This window comes from Apostichopus japonicus, chromosome 13 (assembly GCF_037975245.1).
Source record: "Apostichopus japonicus isolate 1M-3 chromosome 13, ASM3797524v1, whole genome shotgun sequence".
Classification (NCBI taxonomy): Eukaryota; Metazoa; Echinodermata; class Holothuroidea; order Aspidochirotida; family Stichopodidae; genus Apostichopus; species Apostichopus japonicus.
This window is the reverse complement of record NC_092573.1, coordinates 24,525,580-24,547,567: the sequence shown is the minus strand read 5'-3', so window position 1 is coordinate 24,547,567 and position 21,988 is coordinate 24,525,580. Positions and strand designations below refer to the sequence as shown.

Below are 21,988 nucleotides of genomic sequence, written 5' to 3'. Positions count from 1 at the left end.
CGGCTGCTCTAACCTATCCTCCCGTATGACCCTTACCCTTCTCAATCTTTATCTGTCTGTCTGTCTCTCCACCTCATTCTCTCTCTTGCTCTCTTCACCTGATCACTTATCTTTAGCCACTGAAGATGAGAAGTAATATTTGACAAGGGATTAACTGACATTAATATGAAACAATTTGTAATAACGTACCCCATTACCAGTACCGTAATGTTTGTCTCCGAGTTTTGACGCCCAAAACAATATTGCCTACCTGAAATATGGAAATGGATGAATTGAACTAGCTTGCCGTGATTTGAGTTCTCAAGGCTAAGCCAACTCAAGACTTATACATTTGACATAAAGCTTCATTTGGAGTTGACTTGTAATTTTGGTCTCTTTTTACTTAGCGAGTTTTGAACGGATTAAATCGAATACATGTAATTTGTGTCCAAACAATAGTAATGCTTTTCTGGTTTTATTGTCAAACCTTTGAGCTTCTTGCATATGATGGTGCAATTTCGATGGTCTAGACTTCGAGATAAGGTTGTCAGTTAAATTATCTTTTCCTAAGCCACATTGTATATGATGCCAATAGATTGCTAAGTAAACGCATGCGCAAACTGCAGCTCTATGTATCGCATACATGAAATACATTACGTATGTTGCATTTCAAGTATCATTTCGTTAGCCTTCTTAAAATAATGAAAGAAGGTTCATCTGAAAAAATGGAAAATAGGGTAATAGGTAAACGTATATCTGCTTTGTATACATCTAAATTGTACAAACATTTGGTCCGTTGATCCACGTCCTCCCCCCCCCCTCCTCCCGACTCTCCATACCCCTCCTAGTGAGCTTCTGCGTAAGTATCCCAAAACTGGGTTAGAAGATAGTTATCTGTTATTTGGCATTACTATACTCGTGCATTACGCTCCAATCTCATGACTTCTGGTATAGGAGCCCCCTTACGATAAGTTCTGAAGGAACAGGCATGTTGCTATGGTTTATGAATTTTGGAGGTATATTCATGAAAACAATGTAATTACTATAGTAAGTCAACGGGACCCTTAATATGGAAGAGTAAGTGGTTTCTAAACTGTTAACGTATTATTGTTGAAAACTCCATAGCAATTTTTTGTTTCTCAACTTTATTTATGGTTGTTTGAATGCTTAATGATTTTTTTTACCAGATCAACTCTGCTTTTCTCCAGAAATAACGATAATTCTATAAAAATTTACAATTTATTCAGCTCCCGTCGTGCCAAACATACCACCGGAACTTTTTTGTCCAAATACACAAAGTCAAGGATTTTTCGCGGAAGCAAATCTTCCAACCTGCACTGATATGGAATCTTTACCGAATCTGCCAGGAATTAGTTCATATATATATAATGGTCTGTGATATCATGCATGGCAGATTGTCCCTTGAAAAGCTTGACTTCGGTCAATTGCAATTGTTGTTCTTGGTTTGTTATTGAAATGTTATACATTTGGAATTTTTGCTTAGTTGTCGATGTTCTCTTTATTTTAGCATGTGATCATCCCTTTTTTGTTATTGTCCTGTAAGGATATAGTTTATTCCTCCGTTGATAAGTGACTTCTACAGGATCAAGACAGAGAAAGACTTTTTTCAGCTCGATCAAATGCCATGGTAACATCACGTACCCGACACTTGCCAGATGCATTCATAAAACAAAAATTGAACAAAAAGATAAAGTAAAAAAACAAAAAAAACAAGGTGATATCGCCAATATATAATGGTAACATATATAGCTGTGGTTTTGACTTGACTTTGACCTAAAGTTCCACTTATTTTGTTCAATTAACAGTGACTTTAGCACTCAACCGGAATATCCCATTTTCACAGACCTCTTAGCACATGTATTGTGGAATATTTAATCCGACAACTAGGTAGTTAAAAAATTTGCGTTTACTTGATCTTGATACTCGCTGTTTGTGTTCAGATGAGGCTCCAGTCGTGACGTGTCCGACAACAAGCAGCATCGTAACCAATACGGAAGGCATCCAAATTGCATTTTGGAACCCTCCAGTGTGCGTTGATGAAGAGGATGGACCTATTGCAATCCGTGTAAACTGTAATGTTACCGTCGGAAGCGTTCTACCACCTGGTGACAACATTATCCAATGTATGTGCACAGATAGTAGCGAAAACATTGGTACATGTGCTTTCACGGTGACCGTTGATGGTGGTAAGTGTTACAGCAACATATAATTCTGCTTAAAACATACAAGTCAAACGACTGTTCTATTAAGGTTAGACTATGATTTGAATAACGATAATTCTATAAAAATTTACAATTTATTCAGCTCCTGTCGTGCCAAACACTCCACCGGAACTTTTTTGTCCAAATACACAAAGTCAAGGATTTTTCACGGAAGCAAATCTTCCAACCTGCACTGACAAGGAATCTCTACCTAATCAGCTAACCATTAACTGTAGCCGAAAGTTAGGAGATCCCCTCCCAAATGGATTGTCTACGGTTTTCTGTGATTGCACCGACGAATCTAATGGCATGGACTCTTGCTTAAGTTTGATAACTTCTCGGATGGGTAAGACGATCACATGCACGAAACGGCTGCTCTAACCTATCCTCCCGTATGACCATTACCCTTCTCAATCTTTATCTGTCTGTCTGTCTCTCCACCTCTGTCTCTCTCTTGCTCTCTTCACCTGATCACTTATCTTTAGCCACTGAAGATGAGAAGTAATATTTGACAAGGGATTTACTGACATTAATATGAAACAATTTGTAATAACGTATCCCATTACCAGTACCGTAATGTCTGTCACCGAGTTTGTCGCCCAAAACAATATTGCCATCCTGATTTATGGAAATGGATGAATTGAACTAAATAGCCGTGATTTGAGTTCTCAAGGCTAAATCAACTCAAGGTCTATACATTTGACTTGAAGCTTCATTTGGAGTTGACTTGTAATTTTGGTCTCTTTTTACTCAGCGAGTTTTGAACGGATTAAATCGAATACATGTAATTTGCGTCCAAAAGACTGTAATGCTTTCTGGTTTTATTGGCAAACCTTTGAGCTTCTTGCATATGATGGTGCAATTTCGATGGTCTAGACTTAGAGATAAGGCTGTCAACTTGTCAGATTTTCCTAAGCCACATTGTATATGAGGCACATAGATTGCTAAGTAAACGCATGCGCAAACTGCAGCTCTATATATCACAGACATGATATACATTACGTATGTTGCATTTCAAGTTTCATTTCGTGAACCTTCTTAAAATAAAGAAAGAAGGTTCATCTGAACAAATGGAAAAAAGAGCTATAGGTAAACGTATCTGCTTAGTTATACATTGATCCAAGTCCCCCCCCCCCCCAACTCTCCATACCCCTTCTAGTTAGCTTCTTTGTGAGTATACCGAAACCGTGGTAGGAGATCGTTATCTGTTATTTGGCATAACTATACTCGTGCATTACGCTCCAATCTCATGACGTCTTGGTCCGACCTACCCACCCGACCCCCCCCCCCCATCCTCACAACCCTTCCACCACGCTTAACACCCCGCCCAGTCCGCTCGCTGTCCTCAAAAAAGCTTCTGTAGAATAGTTGAATAATAGAACAATATGCACAAATTAACATATGCAAAATGTAGTAAAATGCATATAAGAAAAACAAAGACTTTACTGTAAGGATTAAAAAAACGTGGGCGTCCGCAGAAAATAAGTCCAGCGGGAAGGGGAGTGGGGTGGGGGGGGGGGCGTGATCACACTTTGGTTTTAAAAACAAACCAAAAACAAAAGCTGTCCAAATAATTAACCGATTTAAAATGACAAATTTAACCGGTCAAGTCAGAAACTGCACCTTTTTATGTCGTGTGACTTTGGGGGAGGGGGCTGGGGTAAAGGAGCCTCGGCTTGGACTTCTTGTTCTGTTTTAGCAAGTTTGAGCCAAGAAAATGCACATGAAAGAGAATAATTTATTTATTCTAAGTTCTAGGGGAGTTCCTGGCCACTTCAGCTGTGACATGTTCCCCCTTTATATATCCAAATTGTACCGGTGCTGTGGCCGAGTGGATGAAGGCGGTGGCATTTGTGGTCGCTTAAGCGCCGTAAAAATATCTGCTGATTATTATTATTATTATTTGTATGTTCTCTGAATGCCTGTAGAATATGTTCCAAAACCCCGTGGGGTATAGAAAGTAAAGCCCCAGGAAGATGTGGTACGTTGACATCATCCTTGCTCTTTATTTTACTACTTTGGTAGTCCCCTTCCCCACCCCCCCCCCCTTCTTGCGGACGCCCACTTATATACAGTTTATTTTCTTTTGTTTTTTTACTCACTAACATTCTTGGTATGCTTTTCTTCTTTTATTTTCCAAATTCCAAATTCCTTCAATACCATTTTTTCGACCTTCTGATATTGATGTTAATACCTATTGTTTGCAAGTCGATATGATATTTATGATGCAAATTTAAATGGTCTCTTCTGACTTAAAGGGTGACTATGGTATTCAGGGCGTAGGCTGGTCTGAGCCTGCGGTGGGTATGAGGGGGTGATTGGTATTCATGAAAGTGGAACTCATTTTCGGTGAGCGAGCGTACGCGTAAGGTGGACGTTTCTGGGGTGGGGGGGGTGGTTCTTGAAATGCCAATCCTGGCCGCTAATTCGATGTCTTATTTCCGATTAAGCTGCAAATAGCAAGATGAATACCAAAGTCGAACTACCAAATTAGCCACGGCACGATCAAGAGCAGTCCCTAGCAACCAGGGTTGCCATGTCCTGTACATTTGTTCGGGTTGCTTCTGAGCAGATTAGAATGTTTGAAGCGTGACCCCCTACCAAACCCCGACGGTTATGAAAAGATAGCGTTCTTTTGTGCGGTCTGCAACATGATCATCATTGGAAAAAGGTAGAATGTGGTTTAGTTTGAGTGTGAGAGCAGGGTATATACTTTTGATCACAAACAAAAGGTCCTTACATTCCAATGTATGCAATGTTTAAAGCCGGGATCTTTGTAGGTATCCAATGAGAGTTAGCCAGTGATAATGGTATAATCTATGCAAAAAGTGAAGTCTATAGGACCACTTACACTGCAATCAAATTGCAATCAAATTGTAACTGTTTCTTAATTAACTCAGCTACCAACAATCCTCCACAACTGATGTGTCATGGGAAAGCTGTAAGTTAGGGGACGTTTCAGCTGCTATATTACACTGATATACGGAATTTGAGGAAATGTGTGAGTGATGTGTGTGTGTTTGTGTGAGTGAGTAAAACGAACTCCTCCTAGACCGTAATTCCGGTGAAATTCAAACTTGTTGGGTAGGAGCCTGTTCATGTGATCTCGTGCATGCGTGATTTAAAACGTCAAAGATCAGAGGTAAAAAACCTAAACATTTGGATTTTAGCCATTTTCTGCTTGTCAACAGGTAGAAAAAGGCATAAAGCACCACAATAAGTACAGAAGAATGTCAAGCTAGGACAGATTTACGTGTGTAAAATTGGGGTCAAAGGTCAAATTGGCGAAAGTTTGTCGCGAACTTCTCCTAGACCGTATGTCCGATTAAGTTCAAACTTGGTGGGTATGTGATCATGTAAACTTGCTCCTGCATGATTGATGACATCATAGATCAAAGGTCAGATGTTAATAAATGTAGATTTTTTATAAGCTGTTTTGTGCTTTCAGCATGTTGGAAAAAGTCATTAAACCACAAGATATGTAGAGAATGATGGAATTTTGTTTTTAAATAGTGCTAATGTGTTGTAAGGTTCAACGCCAAAGGTCAATTGAGGTCAGAGTTCAATTTGGCCTAAATTTTGCGCAAAAGTGTGTCGCGAACTCTTGCTACACCGTCTGTTCATGTTCAAAATAAGTGTGTGAGCAAATGGCAAAGGATATGACATCTACAGCACCATGAATTGCCTTCTTGTCGTTGTTTGCAACACCTAAGTTAACACACGAACGTCACTGTGTCGCAAAATTAACCAACATAGTCCTACCGCACATTGTATTCACCAGCAACAATCCTACATAACTGATATGTGTCGATTCTGAGAGTCAGTGGACATTCCAGTTGCCATCTTGCACTGAAATGGAAGACCCCGCTTCTCAACTGAAACCTCTATGAAATCCTCTATGTTTTTTTGTATAGCTTTAGTTAACAAATCAATTAAAGTGATGCGCACGTGTTACTATAAAGAGGTCGACAATAGTCGTGATTTAAGAAAGTACATTCTCAAACCTTTTAAAGAGATCTGGGCAAAGCACAATCACAAGATGATGCTCATTCAACCAACAAGCAAGTATAACGTAATAGGTTTCTCTTGTACCATCAACAGCTATGAATAGTCCTCCTCAATTAACGTGTATGGATTCTGTGAGTCAGGGAATGTTCCAATCGCCATCTTGCACTGATGCGGAAGACCCCATTGATCAACTGACTGTAAACTGTAATAGAGTCGATGGCGAGATCTTGCCCAGCGACTCTACTTATCCTATAAGTTGTACGTGTGTAGACACATCCAATGCAATGGATAGCTGTACGTACATCCTTACTGTACCAGGTGAGTCAAGAACTCCTTTGTTTTCTTTGCAACACCTTAGTGAACAAAACACACAAACGTCACTGTGTCACAGAATTAACCAACATAGTCCTACCGCACATTGTATTCAAAATCAAGAAATCTACACAACTGATATGTATCGACTCTGAAAGTCAGTGGATTATTTCAGTTGGAACTAAAATGGAGGACTCCGCTGCTCAACTGAAACCTCTATGAAATCTTCTATGTTATTTGTATAGCTTTATTTAACTAATCAATTAAAGTGATGCGCACGCGTTACTAAAAGAGGTCGGCAAAAGTCGTGATCTAAGAAAGTACATTCTGAAACCTTTTAAAGAGATCTCGGCTAAGCACAATCACAAGATGATGCTCATTCAACCAACAAGCAAGTATAACGTAAAAGGTTTCTCTTGTACCATCAACAGCTATGAATAGTCCTCCTCAATTAACGTGTATGGATTCTGTGAGTCAGGGAATGTTCCAATCGCCATCTTGCACTGATGCGGAAGACCCCATTGATCAACTGACTGTAAACTGTAATAGAGTCGATGGCGAGATCTTGCCCAGCGACTCTACTTATCCTATAAGTTGTACGTGTGTAGACACATCCAATGCAACGGATAGCTGTACGTACATCCTTACTGTACCAGGTGAGTCAAGAACTCCTTCTTTGTTTTCTTTGCAACACCTTAGTGAACAAAACACACAAACGTCACTGTGTCACAGAATTAACCAACATAGTCCTACCGCACATTGTATTCAAAATCAAGAAATCTACACAACTGATATGTATCGACTCTGAAAGTCAGTGGATTATTTCAGTTGGAACTAAAATGGAGGACTCCGCTGCTCAACTGAAACCTCTACGAAATCTTCTATGTTATTTGTATAGCTTTATTTAACTAATCAATTAAAGTGATGCGCACGCGTTACTAAAAGAGGTCGGCAAAAGTCGTGATCTAAGAAAGTACATTCTGAAACCTTTTAAAGAGATCTCGGCTAAGCACAATCACAAGATGATGCTCATTCAACCAACAAGCAAGTATAACGTAAAAGGTTTCTCTTGTACCATCAACAGCTATGAATAGTCCTCCTCAATTAACGTGTATGGATTCTGTGAGTCAGGGAATGTTCCAATCGCCATCTTGCACTGATGCGGAAGACCCCATTGATCAACTGACTGTAAACTGTAATAGAGTCGATGGCGAGATCTTGCCCAGCGACTCTACTTATCCTATAAGTTGTACGTGTGTAGACACATCCAATGCAACGGATAGCTGTACGTACATCCTTACTGTACCAGGTGAGTCAAGAACTCCTTTGTTTTCTTTGCAACACCTTAGTGAACAAAACACACAAACGTCACTGTGTCACAGAATTAACCAACATAGTCCTACCGCACATTGTATTCAAAATCAAGAAATCTACACAACTGATATGTATCGACTCTGAAAGTCAGTGGATTATTTCAGTTGGAACTAAAATGGAGGACTCCGCTGCTCAACTGAAACCTCTATGAAATCTTCTATGTTATTTGTATAGCTTTATTTAACTAATCAATTAAAGTGATGCTCACGCGTTACTTAAAGAGGTCGGCAAAAGTCGTGATCTAAGAAAGTACATTCTGAAACCTTTTAAAGAGATCTCGGCTAAGCACAATCACAAGATGATGCTCATTCAACCAACAAGCAAGTATAACGTAAAAGGTTTCTCTTGTACCATCAACAGCTATGAATAGTCCTCCTCAATTAACGTGTATGGATTCTGTGAGTCAGGGAATGTTCCAATCGCCATCTTGCACTGATGCGGAAGACCCCATTGATCAACTGACTGTAAACTGTAATAGAGTCGATGGCGAGATCTTGCCCAGCGACTCTACTTATCCTATAAGTTGTACGTGTGTAGACACATCCAATGCAACGGATAGCTGTACGTACATCCTTACTGTACCAGGTGAGTCAAGAACTCCTTCTTTGTTTTCTTTGCAACACCTTAGTGAACAAAACACACAAACGTCACTGTGTCACAGAATTAACCAACATAGTCCTACCGCACATTGTATTCACAATCAAGAAATCTACACAACTGTTATGTATCGACTCTGAAAGTCAGTGGATTATTTCAGTTGGAACTAAAATGGAGGACTCCGCTGCTCAACTGAAACCTCTATGAAATCTTCTATGTTATTTGTATAGCTTTATTTAACTAATCAATTAAAATGATGCGCACGCGTTACTAAAGAGGTCGACAAAAGTCGTGATCTAAGAAAGTACATTCTGAAACCTTTTAAAGAGATCTAGGCTAAGCACAATCACAAGATGATGCTCATTCAACCAACAAACAAGTATAACGTAAAAGGTTTCTCTTGTACCATCAACAGCTATGAATAGTCCTCCTCAATTAACGTGTATGGATTCTGTGAGTCAGGGAATGTTCCAATCGCCATCTTGCACTGATGCGGAAGACCCCATTGATCAACTGACTGTAAACTGTAATAGAGTCGATGGCGAGATCTTGCCCAGCGACTCTACTTATCCTATAAGTTGTACGTGTGTAGACACATCCAATGCAATGGATAGCTGTACGTACATCCTTACTGTACCAGGTGAGTCAAGAACTCCTTCTTTGTTGTTTGCTTCACCTAAGTTAACATAACACACAAACGTCAATGTTTCACAGAATTAAACATCGTCTTACCGCACATTGTATTCACCATCAAGAATCCTACACAGCTGTTATGTATCGACTCTGAGAGTTAGTGGATTATTTCAGTTGGAACTGAAATGGAGGACTCCGCTGCTCAACTGAAACCTCTATGAAATCTTCTATGTTATTTGTAAAGCTTTAGTTAACAAATCGATTAAAGTGATGCGCACGCGTTACTTAACGAGGTCGGCAAAAGTCGTGATTTAAGAAAGTACATTCTTAAACCTTTTAAAGAGATCTAGGCTAAGCACAATCACAAGATGATGCTCATTCAACCAACAAACAAGTATAACGTAAAAGGTTTCTCTTGTACCATCAACAGCTATGAATAGTCCTCCTCAATTAACGTGTATGAATTCTGTGAGTCAGGGAATGTTCCAATCGCCATCTTGCACTGATGCGGAAGACCCTATTGATCAACTGACTGTAGACTGTAATAGAGACGATGGCGATATTTTGCCCAGCGACTCTAATAACACTATAAATTGTACGTGTGTAGACACATCCAATGCAATGGATAGCTGTACGTACATCCTTACTGTACCAGGTGAGTCTCGAACTCCTTCTTTGTTGTTTGCTTCACCTAAGTTAACATAACACACAAACGTCAATGTTTCACAGAATTAAACATCGTCTTACCGCACATTGTATTCACCATCAAGAATCCTACACAACTGTTATATATATATATATATATATATATATATATATATATATATATATATATATATATATATATATATATATATACTATATATGTCTTAGTTACATATGTTGCATGGACTAAGCAATTGCAATTTGTTTTCTCATTCTTCCCTTTGTGTTTGTTTTTTAAAAGTTCGATTCATAGGTGACTGCGATATTCCAATGTTAGAGAATACGATAATAACGTGTCCAGATTCAGGGCAGGTCAACTGTTCATTTAGATGTGACCCTGGTACGGTAAACGCCATTCAAAAGTATGGCCCACTTGCCTGCACTCAAACGGATACCAGCTTTTGGGAACCACGTCCACTTAATGGTCTTTGTCAAGGTAAAGGATTCCTTATTGAGTCTTAAGCTCTCAGACTGTTTTATTTTATTTTTAAATAATTGTGTGTAGTTGTTGTTGCTACATATTTCTTTATGAAATTGTGATGGATCTTTTGTAAGACAGTATGTGAAAAGACATCTTTAAAATCGTCAGTAATGTATAAACTACATGTCGCTTTTATTTCGAAGAAATATCTTAAGGAGTCTCCGGTCAGTAATTGTGGACAGTTTAGGAATAAAGTATAAATACAACAACTTCTTGGAAGTTTATCCTTGTTTTGTCATTCTCGGCGTGATTAGTACCGATATGACAAAGCGTCTGGGCGATAATTGTTGAAAATCTAAAGTCCAAAGGGAACCGGTACATCTATAACTCCATGAGTAAAACTATAGAAATATAGGTATATTATACGTGGCAAACTAAAATCAAATGACGTCCCACGAGGGAATGTTTTGGTAGTTAAAAGCATTTTTTGGTGGCTGAATTTGATTGATTAGTAAACCTTGCTGAAATTCTTCTGAATATATTTGCGAAAACTGCATCTTGATAGCATGCAGTTTGTACATCGAAGATATGATTTTTTCTTCCCTTCAAATATTGTGATATTATGTAAATGCATCTGGCAACACAGAATGGATGATGTCATCAGGGCACTTCAGCTGACAATGTCTTTGTAGTACCACACCACAATTAAAGTAGTGTTCATCCTCTCGGATGGTTAACCATTGTCGTAGAAAAGAGGTAAACGTACCTAAGGTAGTAATGCTTGTTTAGGCATGTTATCAGTTACCATCATTGTTTGTTCTGCATTTATATGAAAGAGCATAATTTAAAGTACAGGTGGTGTGAAAATAGGGAGGATCGAAGGTGATATAAACCAATTTAGAAAATCTTTGGTTAAATGTTGATATTATATTCCGAGCGAGAAGATGGAAGGGTACGTAGGGATTCAGTATGCTAAACTTGCTCCTCTTCAAACATAAAATCTGAATGGTCATGATATGGAAGTTTGCCAATGCCATGATAGGCCAAGATCTCAGCTATCATGTGGGGGGTAGGATATACCAGTTGAAAACATTTATGTATGCTTTGGCAGGTCTTGAAAGTGACGAGTTTAGTGTGTAAGTCAATGGAACAATTAATTGTGGTGCGAGACCTATGCGTGTTTCTTTACAATATTCAATCATTGCCCACAGAGGAAAAGTACAATTATAACAACAACAACAACAAAAAGACAGATTAAAGCAACAGTGCGGAGAACATTGTCAGCTAAACAAACATACCCTAAGTAAAGCATTCCAAAATCATTATCTCCAAATCATATCAAAGACCTCCTATACTTTGATCCAACTTCCGGGGAGTATAGTTGAAGGTTTAGCCAGTCAATATAGGTTACATTCAAACAACCATATCTTAAGAGGGGTTCAAAATATTTATATGAGGTTTTGAAATAACAGTGTTGAACATGTTTTTTCTTCCAAAAATGGTTTTACACATGTTTGTCAGCAGAAAAATAGTTGAATTACATTGAGCATGCGCAAAGAATCACCGCTATTCGAAGATGTGTTAGAAAATTAGAAGAAAACAAATTTACATTCATTACTTTCAATCTATTAAATTGTGATATATATGTTATTTTATTCAAGTCAGAAAAACAGTTTGTGATTTAATTGATATTACTATTTTCAGTTCCAGTCCAACCGACTGCTCATTCGGTGTCATTCACGATTCCCCTGACAACATCATTAGTGAACTGTCGTAACGTAACATTAGACAGCGGGATAGAGACCTACTTTCAAAATTTCTTTGAGAGAGAACAGGATATGTTTTGCAGGGAATCTCGTCCTCTTGATACAGAATGTACTAGTGGAGTTTCATTGGAAATAACAGGTCAGTGTGCAATGCGAACGCTTGAAACCAGAAGAAGAAGACGTCAGACGAATATAGATCAAGAGGTAATTGTGCTCCTTACACTAGACATGACGTCATCACTAGGTTTTCAATCCCTGTCTGATTTCAGTGGTAGATTTAACAATTCATTGCAAACACTGATGGTGCCTGTACAACTAGATGTAGCAACCTCTTCGTATACTGTGGAATTCTCAGCGGAAGACCAGAAGACGATACGGGCGACGGATGTGTCATATGTATGTCCAACTGGACACACCTACATCGGCGAGGGTAACTGCGGTAAGTAATGCTTGCATTTCATGGATTATCATTATTCCATTGGTTTTTATCTAATATCGTGTTCACCATTTTAAAAATTGATAAAGGCTGACTTACTGACATTTCTAAATAGAGGGGGATGGAAGCGGAGGGGTGTGGTGGGGTGAGGGGATACGGCTCGATATCCGGGTTCAGTTTGAGGGCCCAATAAAAAATATGTAGGAGGCCGGGGAACTTGAGATATATAAAGGGTGTGAAAAAGGAGCCCACTGAAATCATTTCGGCCCGACCTGACGCTCGCCGTCCCTGACTGCAGAATAACGTTTGCTTCGGCTTTATCGAATAACACAATGGCTGTATTGGATTTAGCCTACCTCCATGGTCACAATTGAATGGTCTCTCTATTAAACTTCGATCACGGGGGATGTACGGTAAAGGGTGACACGTTAGGTTAAATGGTAGTGTGTGTGTGTGTGGGTCGGGAAGGGGAGAGGGGCGGGGCGGGCGTCCCAGGTATCGGCTGGACACTTGGTTTATAGCATAAGTGTAATGGTTGCATGCTACGTTTTCCCACTTTGTCCTGTTAGGTTGCGTTACTTGAAGCATGACATAGGCAAACGTTACAAAATGGCGCGTATGTCATCTACCTCAATTAGTGGTCTCAGAGCTAGGGAACGGAGATTGTTATTAGGCCTGTTTATATTTGTTGTTATTTCCAGTCACGTGTCCAGCAGGTACTTTCTTCGACAGTGTGGGCATATGTGAGCTCTGTCCAAGCGGTACATTCCAGTCCCTCTCAGGACAGGCCAGCTGCATCGAGTGTCCAGAATCATCGACTACTAGGCCCGGAGCCACTAGACGCAGTGATTGTAAGTCGATCGCGTTACATTTATATTATTTTAATCATATTTGGGTATGGGCATGCACCTTTTCTACGTTATGCTATACCGTTTATATTATTGTTGTCAATTGATATGAAATACGTGGTGAAGTAATTGTCTGTGGGGGCGGGAAGGGGGGCGCATTCAGGGTACGGATGGGTTTTCTGTTCAGGTTGTAGTAGCAATATATTTACGACCGTCGTTGTGATTGTGTGGGCTCCACATAGATTGGAAGGCAGAGCTCAAATTAGTGACGGATTATCCGATTCGATAGATTAATTATTCGACGATTTTTTTTTTGTGGCCGACAGGCGAGTCAGACACGACGGTAAACCCCCCGCCAGAGCAGAGCCTTTTGAAGGAGCCATTCATCATCGCAGGCATCACATTAGCGGGGACTTTAGCCCTCTGCGTCCTTTTGCTAGTGATAGTGACCTGTTTTTCGTGTTTCTGTCAGGGTAAGGAAACGCCACCGAAACAGACGAATATATCCCATTCGGAGGAGCCGACTGAGTATCATGTTAGGTCGTATGATAATCATGAGCTGAGAACCGACGATGAAGTCGAGGTTGCTCTCCAGGATTACGCAACGCGTGCGAGTGACGAAGACTCGACAGGTTATAATGATAACCATTATGCCTACGACGCTCCACCTTCAAAGAACGATACGCTCGACCCTAGCAGTGACACAGAGTCTTTAAGGATGCGCCCAACGACCCAGCTCTAGTTTCTGGATACCACGAACTATGAAGCATACTTAACAAAAAGATCATGTTCGGTCTCCTCTTTCTATCCCCCTCCCCCATACCCCACCTTCCACCCACCACCACAAACAAAATGTAAATTGCCTTCAGAATGAAGATAAATTGAGTCAGGTTTACTGTGTCTGTATATAGCGTATATACGACAGAGCCAGAGTTAGAACTGATGGAGCTGGGATGCCAGAGGGAGGGGTTGGTTAGGGAGGACAGGGTATGGCGGGGTAAGGAGGGTAGGGATAGGGGTAGGGGAAAACTATCTCTGTTATAAGAATGACAAGGGGGAACAGCGAGGAAAAGTATGTCAAGATGTAGTATCTTTTGGATATATAGTGCAACAGCATGGATGAGTGGTGACGTTTAGGGAAGTTAGGGAAGTACGTGGAGTAGGCCTATATGAGTGTTGATAACTAACGTATTCCATGCAGTTGTGATTTCTACACGGAACACGATCAACTTACTTCATGATCCTATTGAGGAAGTACCTGATTTTGTGCTTCAACATCCCCAACGCATTGCATTTCAGATCACCCCTCGTTTTCTAGTGTTGGTATATTTTCGGTGTTGGTTCATTGAGCGGGCTGAAAGCAGAATATATTGTATATAATTTATACCACACTGCACGCTTGACTAATTGTAGAGTTTATTCATCACGTTCATTATCCGAATACAACCAGACGTTCGGGAGAATGACGGGTCTTCCCCTTACATTTGAAATAGAAACGACAAAGTGTTTCTATATTTAAATTTCATCAATATTCTTGCTTTAATTGTATTTTTTTACAAAGGTAGATTTAGAAGAACTTGCGCTCTATCCACACCTACCCCACACACGTATGGAAAGCCGTTTTAACATTTAATAAGGAATTTCAGATATCTCGAAATAATTTCAGATATCTCAAATTAAATTACAGATATCTCCAATTTATTTCACATATCTACAAATAATTGCAGATATCTTAAAATCAATTTCAGATATCTCGAAACACCAGTGAATTTCAGGTATCTAAAATTGAATTCGAGATATCTCGAATTCATTTTCAGATATCTCGAATTCAATTTCAGATATCTCGAATTCAATTTCAGATATCTGAAATAGAATTTTAGATATCTCGAATTCAATTTCAGATAACTCGAATTCAGTTTCAGATATCTGAAATAAAATTTCAGATATCTCGAATTCATTTTCAGATATCTCGAATTCAATTTCTGATATCTCGAATTCAATTTCAGATATCTGAAATAGAATTTCAGGTATCTCGAATTCAATTACAGATATCTGAAAACTCCCGATTAAATGTTAAAATGGCTTTCCATACGTGCCATTTTAATATTTAATCGGGATTTTCTGCATATGCATTTCAGATATCTTGAATTCAATTTCAGATATCTGGAATTCAATTTTAGATATCTCGAATTCGAGTTGCAGATATCTTGAATTCAATTTCAGATATCTCGAATTCAATTTCAGATATCTCGAATTCAATTTCAGATATCTGAAATAGAATTTCAGATATCTCAAATTCAATTTCGGAAATCTCGAATTCAATTTCAGATATCTGAAATAGAATTTCAGATATCTCAAATTCAATTTCGGATATCTCGAATTCAATTTCAGATATCTCGAATTCAATTTCAGATATCTGAATTAGAATTTAAGATATCTCGAATTAAATTTTAGATATCTAAAATAAGAAATAATTTAAGATATCTATAATTCCCGATTAAATGTTAAAATGGCTTTCCATACACCCGACCTATACATTCTTGTGGCACCCAATGCACAAGTGCCTAACAAAAACTCGATGATGAATTAATAACACATCCAAACTTCATTTTAGTCGAGCGTTTACCGTTTTTTTTAACAATATCGCTCCCTAATCCTTCCACATTTATACGTTAATTCTACAGTTGTTCTAAGGACAAGGTGATAGGTAGCAGTGAGCTGTCACCATCCCCCTGCCCCCCCCTCACCCCCCTCCACATCCTCATTAGACAACCGAGAGTACAATATTTACCGTTGTCCTTTATAATTATATAGACACGACAGAAAAACATTGTTTTCTTTTCATATTTTGTGAAGAATCTTTCACTCACATCGGCGGCAGAAGGGGTTTTGAAGAAAACAGCAGCAAATGTGTAAATAATAAACGAGTATGAGGCACAATTTAATAAGATAAAGACAAAGGTACTTGCAAACCTGCTGCTTTTTCTTATTACTTTTTCTTATTATCATTATTATTATTTTTTTAAGTACTCTGCCTATTGATATTGTAAGAAACTTGATGTTACAAAGACATTTACATGTGGCACGTATAAAACTATGCATCTTCATGTAGAATTGTGATATGGGAATAATGTGAGCAGAGGTGGCAGAATATTTGCAAATATTTTCGGGGAAAAAAAAAAACATGTTTCGTTCAATATTGTTAGCTTCCTAAGTGGAATATTTTCTTACGTTTAGTGTGTTGCGTCTGATGCCTACTTATATAGATTTATAAAGTAATTATTTGTAACCACTAAAATATTTTCTATTCGATATTTCAAGTTAAAACGATACGTATCATTTGTTAAATCCTTTTAAATTTAGCATTGAATATATATATATATATATATATATATATATATATATATATATATATATATAGAAATATATACATAGATACATACATAAATATATATAGATATATATATATATTTATATATATATATATGTTTATATATATATTTATATTTATGTATGTATGTATGTATGTATATATATATATATATATATATATATATCTATATGTATATATATATGTATGTAAGTATATATATATATATATATTTATGTATATATAGATATTTGTTTGTATTATATTTGTTTGCATGTTAATTAAATCTTGCAAATGTTGCAAAATTTCATCGTAGTATTGTATTCGTCTGTTTTTTTATCACTACTACTTGCCTATTACCGCGACGGCGCTTGGTAGGGATGAAAAACTTCGGTTACAGCACGAAAATTCCGTATCAAACCACTGCATATAGAGTAAATATAGATTTAATATATATCTATATATCTATACATATATATATATACATTGGACATTTCAATTGGATGATTTTTATTTAAATCGCAACGCATGTGGCGATTTAAATGGGTTTAAGCAACTTAGAAACTGCTAGTTGTCGATTTAAAACGACGCTAAGTGAACTAAATCGGAATTTGTCGATTTAAACTGGTTTTTGTCGATTTAAATATAAATGACATATAGGCTATACCTACTTGAATTGCAGGTATATGTTGATCCCCATGATCTGACACGTACCGTATGTCCCGTACGCCATGTGCATACTGTAGTTTGTGTGACAATTTCAAAAGCCTCTGATAAACAAAGTCTAGTGAAAGAGGCTTTTGCAATATTTTGGATAATGATTGATATGAACAAAGTGAATCTCTGACGCCACGACCCAGCAGGCTACGGTATGTTCATACCGTTGGGGTTACCACTCGAAGACTATGGTGTCCGTTGACGGCCTATAGTTTTTACTTGTGTATTTGGGGGTGGGGGGGGGGAGAAGAGGAGGCTATTCAAGACTATAAAGTGAGAGTATTTGAACCACCTTGTAGGTAATTCCCCATCAATTGATTACTACGTAGTTGTATACCAAGAAGCAGTTTTGCCATTTAGAGGTAGTCATTGGTAAAATTGAAATTCTCACACAAGTTGTCAATATCCCAAAATATTGTAATAGCTTAGAATAAGCGAACAGGGATAGAATGCAATTTTGGTGGCGGTCCCAGAGCCGTGTAGTTCTGCCGGGGGGTAACCAGTGGCGTCACCAGACTTTTCAGTCTGGGGGGCACAGGGGGCACCAGCATTTGGTGGGGGGCACTTAGGTGGATACGGATCGCCGTCCTGGGGGAGGGGTCGAAGGGGAGGGGGTGCCCCCTCCTCTTTTGAAAATTTTCGCATACGGAGGATGGGCTAAATGCAAAATGGTGCCACATTTGATGCTAAATTCGATCTGAAGATGTCTCCAGAAATTGCTATTTTTGAGGTAATGATTTTAACAACGCGCAGAATTTTGCAGAGGATATGAACCACATGCTGTCGATATTATGCCTAACCCTATCAATAGAACCTACATTTCTGGAATTAATGTGTGCATGACCAGGGCCGTCTTAACGCATGGGCCCACTGGGCCCTGGCACAGGGCCCCGCGATGTTAGGGGCCCCGCAATTGTAGTAACCCCATGTCTTAATCTGGGAGGAAAACTTATTGAATAGGCCATTATGCCTGATTGAATTCGATACTTGACAACTTGTGACGAGAGTTGGTGAAACACATGAGAGTTTGACATTAAATATTCGAATCTGAGTTGGCAACGCTGGAATATACAATGCCCCGAAGGCTTACAACACCAGACAACTCGGGTCCGCGGTCCGAGCACCAGTCATTTTTTCAATGCAATTCTCACCCAGGAGAATATATCCGGTAAATTGCCCTCCGAATTGTCCTATGCATGATGGTTACAGAATGGGGCAACGGCGACTTAATAGGCTCTCTCTCATGTGCATAGAAAGCGACATCCTCAAAAAGATTGACTTTCAGCCAATCATACAACAGTTTACGATCAAGAAATGCCGCAAGTTCCGTTAGTTTCCCCAGTTGAAAGACTCAACACAAGGGTGTTACAAATGGTGAGTCCAGTATTGTTAGGGAAGGGATGGAGGGCAACTGGAAGATTACTCTTCTATAATGTATTTCAGCTTTTAGATATATCACGTATGTTATTCAGCTCAAGTTTTATGATTTATGCGCGACATAGGGAGGGGTGGTAAAGGCAGGCATGTCTATGCTTGAGCGATTGTCAAGGATGTCAATTTTTCACGCAACTTTGTTTCGAACTCACTTGATTGCGGGGCCCCGCTCCATTGCCGGGCCCAGGGCCCGGTGATCTCTTAAGACGGCCCTGTGCATGACCCCCGACTCCTTTCTTGTCCTTCTCGTTTTCTCCCATTATCTATTAAGATGTAACAGGTTCCAGCATCGTTATTGGCTCCTATCAGGAATCTCACCATGCAATCCAAAGTTTGATCACACATCGAGTATGGCTCAGTATGCAGGTGTGAACATTCGCCATTTGTTCCTACATGCATCTGACCTCAAATGACCTCTGCACCCCCTACACAACAGGGTTAATATATGGGTCCACAAATATAGGCAAGTATGGTGCCTGCGGACCCTCACATTCTCACATTTCGTGGTATGGCGTGAGCACTGACACATTCAATGTAAATATCGACACCTGTTGTGATGGCGCGGGTTACGACTTCGATACCCGACGGTCAAGGATAAACTTTTTCATTTTCTTCGCAGCTCATTTGAAGAAAATACGAATTACTGTGCTTCTTTGTCCTTATGAAAAACCAACTCAGATGATGGGAGTTGGATAAAACAAAATATATATATATTTTTTTACCAACCCAAATCTCAGATGGGGGGGGGGGGCACTCGGGGGGGCACTAGGTTTTCCAGGGGGCACGTGCCCCCCTGGCCCCCCTTGGCGACGCCACTGGGGGTAACGGCCCCGGACCCGCCATTCCGTCGTAGCAGACCCTAATAATACAGGCATTATAGCACATTGTGATCTGTTGACTGTCGGCAACATACTGCTAAAGTACATCTGTAACTGAGAGGCGTCACAAATGGTCGGGGCGCTCTTTGTGATTATAATGGCGGGAGTTCAGCTTCACTAAGGCCCATGGTACAAGTTGAACAGCAACGATCATGTATACCCAAATGGTACTTCCTTATGGCAAGCCGTTTGCCTTTTTATTCGATATTTGATGATATCAAACCATTTGATGATATCATGAAATAATTGCTGGTATCAACAAATATTTGCTGATATCACCAATTATTTGGCGATATCAGCAAATATTTGCTGATATCCGCAAATGAATTGGTGATATCAACAACTCATTTAATGATATCAACCATTATTTGCTGATATTAGCAATTAATTGTTGATATCAGCAAATATGCTGATATCAACAATTTCAACATAGGCCTATCATTAATTCATTTGCTGATATCAACAAATCAATTGATGACATCAGTAACTGATTTAATGATATCAGCAAATGAACCACACATAATTATATCAATAATGCACTGCTTTTATTGATATCAACGCATTATCACCAAGTCATTTTCATCTTCCATCTTGCAATTGGTACTATGCAGTGTCACATAAATGCACAGGCTAGGGTAGCCGATGTAGCTTATGTTTGTACCATATATACGTACATACGTACTTTCTACTCTATATACACTAGTAGGCTAGTACTAGACTAGGCCACTTCTTCAGATTTAGGGTGACATATTCCTATTAGCGTCTATATCAATCCGCCCGAATGTTAGGAAAAGTGCCAAAAAGCAGTAGGAGAACATCTTTTTTTGACCTGTTATAAATCAGGATCTGGTTTTCTGTGGCTTGCATGTTGAAAAGCATGAATGGATATACGTGTGGTGCAAAAATTGGGTCAATTGAGGCAGTTTTATAGACCCCTTTAGGCCTCCCATGGGCAGCGTACGAAAATTGTTTACTACTGAGTGAAGCGGTTTGTTTACAAGTGACGAAAACTTCAGGCTCTGATAGCAAAGAAATATGCGCGGTCATGGGTACGGAAAATTGATGGGGCCATGAAAGGCCAACTTGTCAGCTATCCAGTGATGGGTATCGTTTAGCTAGTGAGAACGTCTATCTAGACTTAAAGATCACATTACTTTTGTGATTTGGGGCAATCAATGGGCGTATGCTACCTTAGCGGGGTTTTGTGGATGGGATTCTGTTGATGGCGCTCGTTTCCAATTCCCTTTTCGTAGATGTTCGTTCGATACGCTTGTATTACTGATATCAGCATATTGAATGGTTGATTTCAGTAAATGAATGTTGATATCAGCAATACCAACATATCGCCAATTCAATTGGCGATATCAGCAAATCATTGAATGATTCGGTACCTCATATCATCAATTAATTAGTGATATATTGGAATTGGTGATATCAGCAAATGAATTGTTGATATCGGCAAATGAATTGCTGATATCAACAGTTATTTGATGATATCAGCAAATAATTGTTATTATTAGCAATTATTTGATATCATCAAGTGATTTGATGACATCAGTAATTAATTGGTGATATCATTAAATAATTGCTGATACCACCAAATAATTGTTTATATCATCAAATATCGAATGAAAAGTAAACGGCTTACCATACGCCCTGTCCCAATGACCTCTGAGAACATTTAAAGTGCCATATCTATTTTCACAGGCTGAGTTTCTCAATTGCCGCTCATTCCGATTAGGGTTTGATAAAATAGCGGATGGGGTGAGTCGTTTTACATAGCGCGTATAGCGTGCCAGAGCCTATATACGACTCTGTAGCGTGCAGATCTCACACGCCACCATCCCTCTTCCGATTTGCTCTCAAATTTCTACCGTTTTCTCCAATCCACCCTCTCCCATTCTAGTCCCTCGGGCTGCTCTCTTTCCCTTAATTCCACACACCTTTTCCTTGGCACCTTTTTTTCCTTGTCCCTCTCCTTCTTTCCTCTCACCTTCCCTCTTTTTCCTCCTCCTCCATCCCTAGCCTCTCTTTGCAGGGACCAATTCGCACGAGGCAGGTAGCCTGGTCGGTATATGCCTGCCAATATGTAAATATTCCGTCCACGAAGTCGGTTTTTTTTGGGGGGGGGTTGGGGGGAAGGGGGTCGGAGAGAGGATGGGGAGAGGAGGGGGAGGAGGGGTGAGGAGGGTGGAGAGGAGGGTGGAGAGGAGGGTGGAGAGGAGGGTGGAGGACGGTGGGGAGGACGGTGGAGGGGAGGGTGGAGGGGAGGGTGGAGGGGAGGGTGG

At 39.4% G+C, this 21,988-nt stretch overlaps 1 protein-coding gene across 6 annotated transcripts in view; it reads left to right on the top strand.

Annotated features, from left to right (window-relative positions):
• Positions 1-16,590, top strand: part of LOC139978696 (hyalin-like) — a 30,238-nt gene extending 13,648 nt beyond the window's left edge. For 3 of the 6 annotated variants that reach the window (XM_071989119.1, XM_071989114.1, XM_071989117.1), the window contains 12 exons: positions 1,941-2,186; positions 2,302-2,547; positions 6,303-6,527; positions 6,953-7,177; positions 7,606-7,830; positions 8,256-8,480; positions 8,908-9,132; positions 9,556-9,780; positions 10,072-10,266; positions 11,956-12,456; positions 13,155-13,304; positions 13,628-16,590. In XM_071989119.1, the coding sequence (XP_071845220.1) occupies positions 1,941-2,186; positions 2,302-2,547; positions 6,303-6,527; positions 6,953-7,177; positions 7,606-7,830; positions 8,256-8,480; positions 8,908-9,132; positions 9,556-9,780; positions 10,072-10,266; positions 11,956-12,456; positions 13,155-13,304; positions 13,628-14,043 (3,104 nt within the window). In that variant the 3' untranslated portion in view covers positions 14,044-16,590. The remainder of the gene's footprint in view (positions 1-1,940; positions 2,187-2,301; positions 2,548-6,302; positions 6,528-6,952; positions 7,178-7,605; positions 7,831-8,255; positions 8,481-8,907; positions 9,133-9,555; positions 9,781-10,071; positions 10,267-11,955; positions 12,457-13,154; positions 13,305-13,627) is intronic. The other 3 variants (XM_071989115.1, XM_071989116.1, XM_071989118.1) reach the window with 3 other exon arrangements.
• The last annotated feature ends 5,398 nt before the right edge of the window (positions 16,591-21,988 follow it).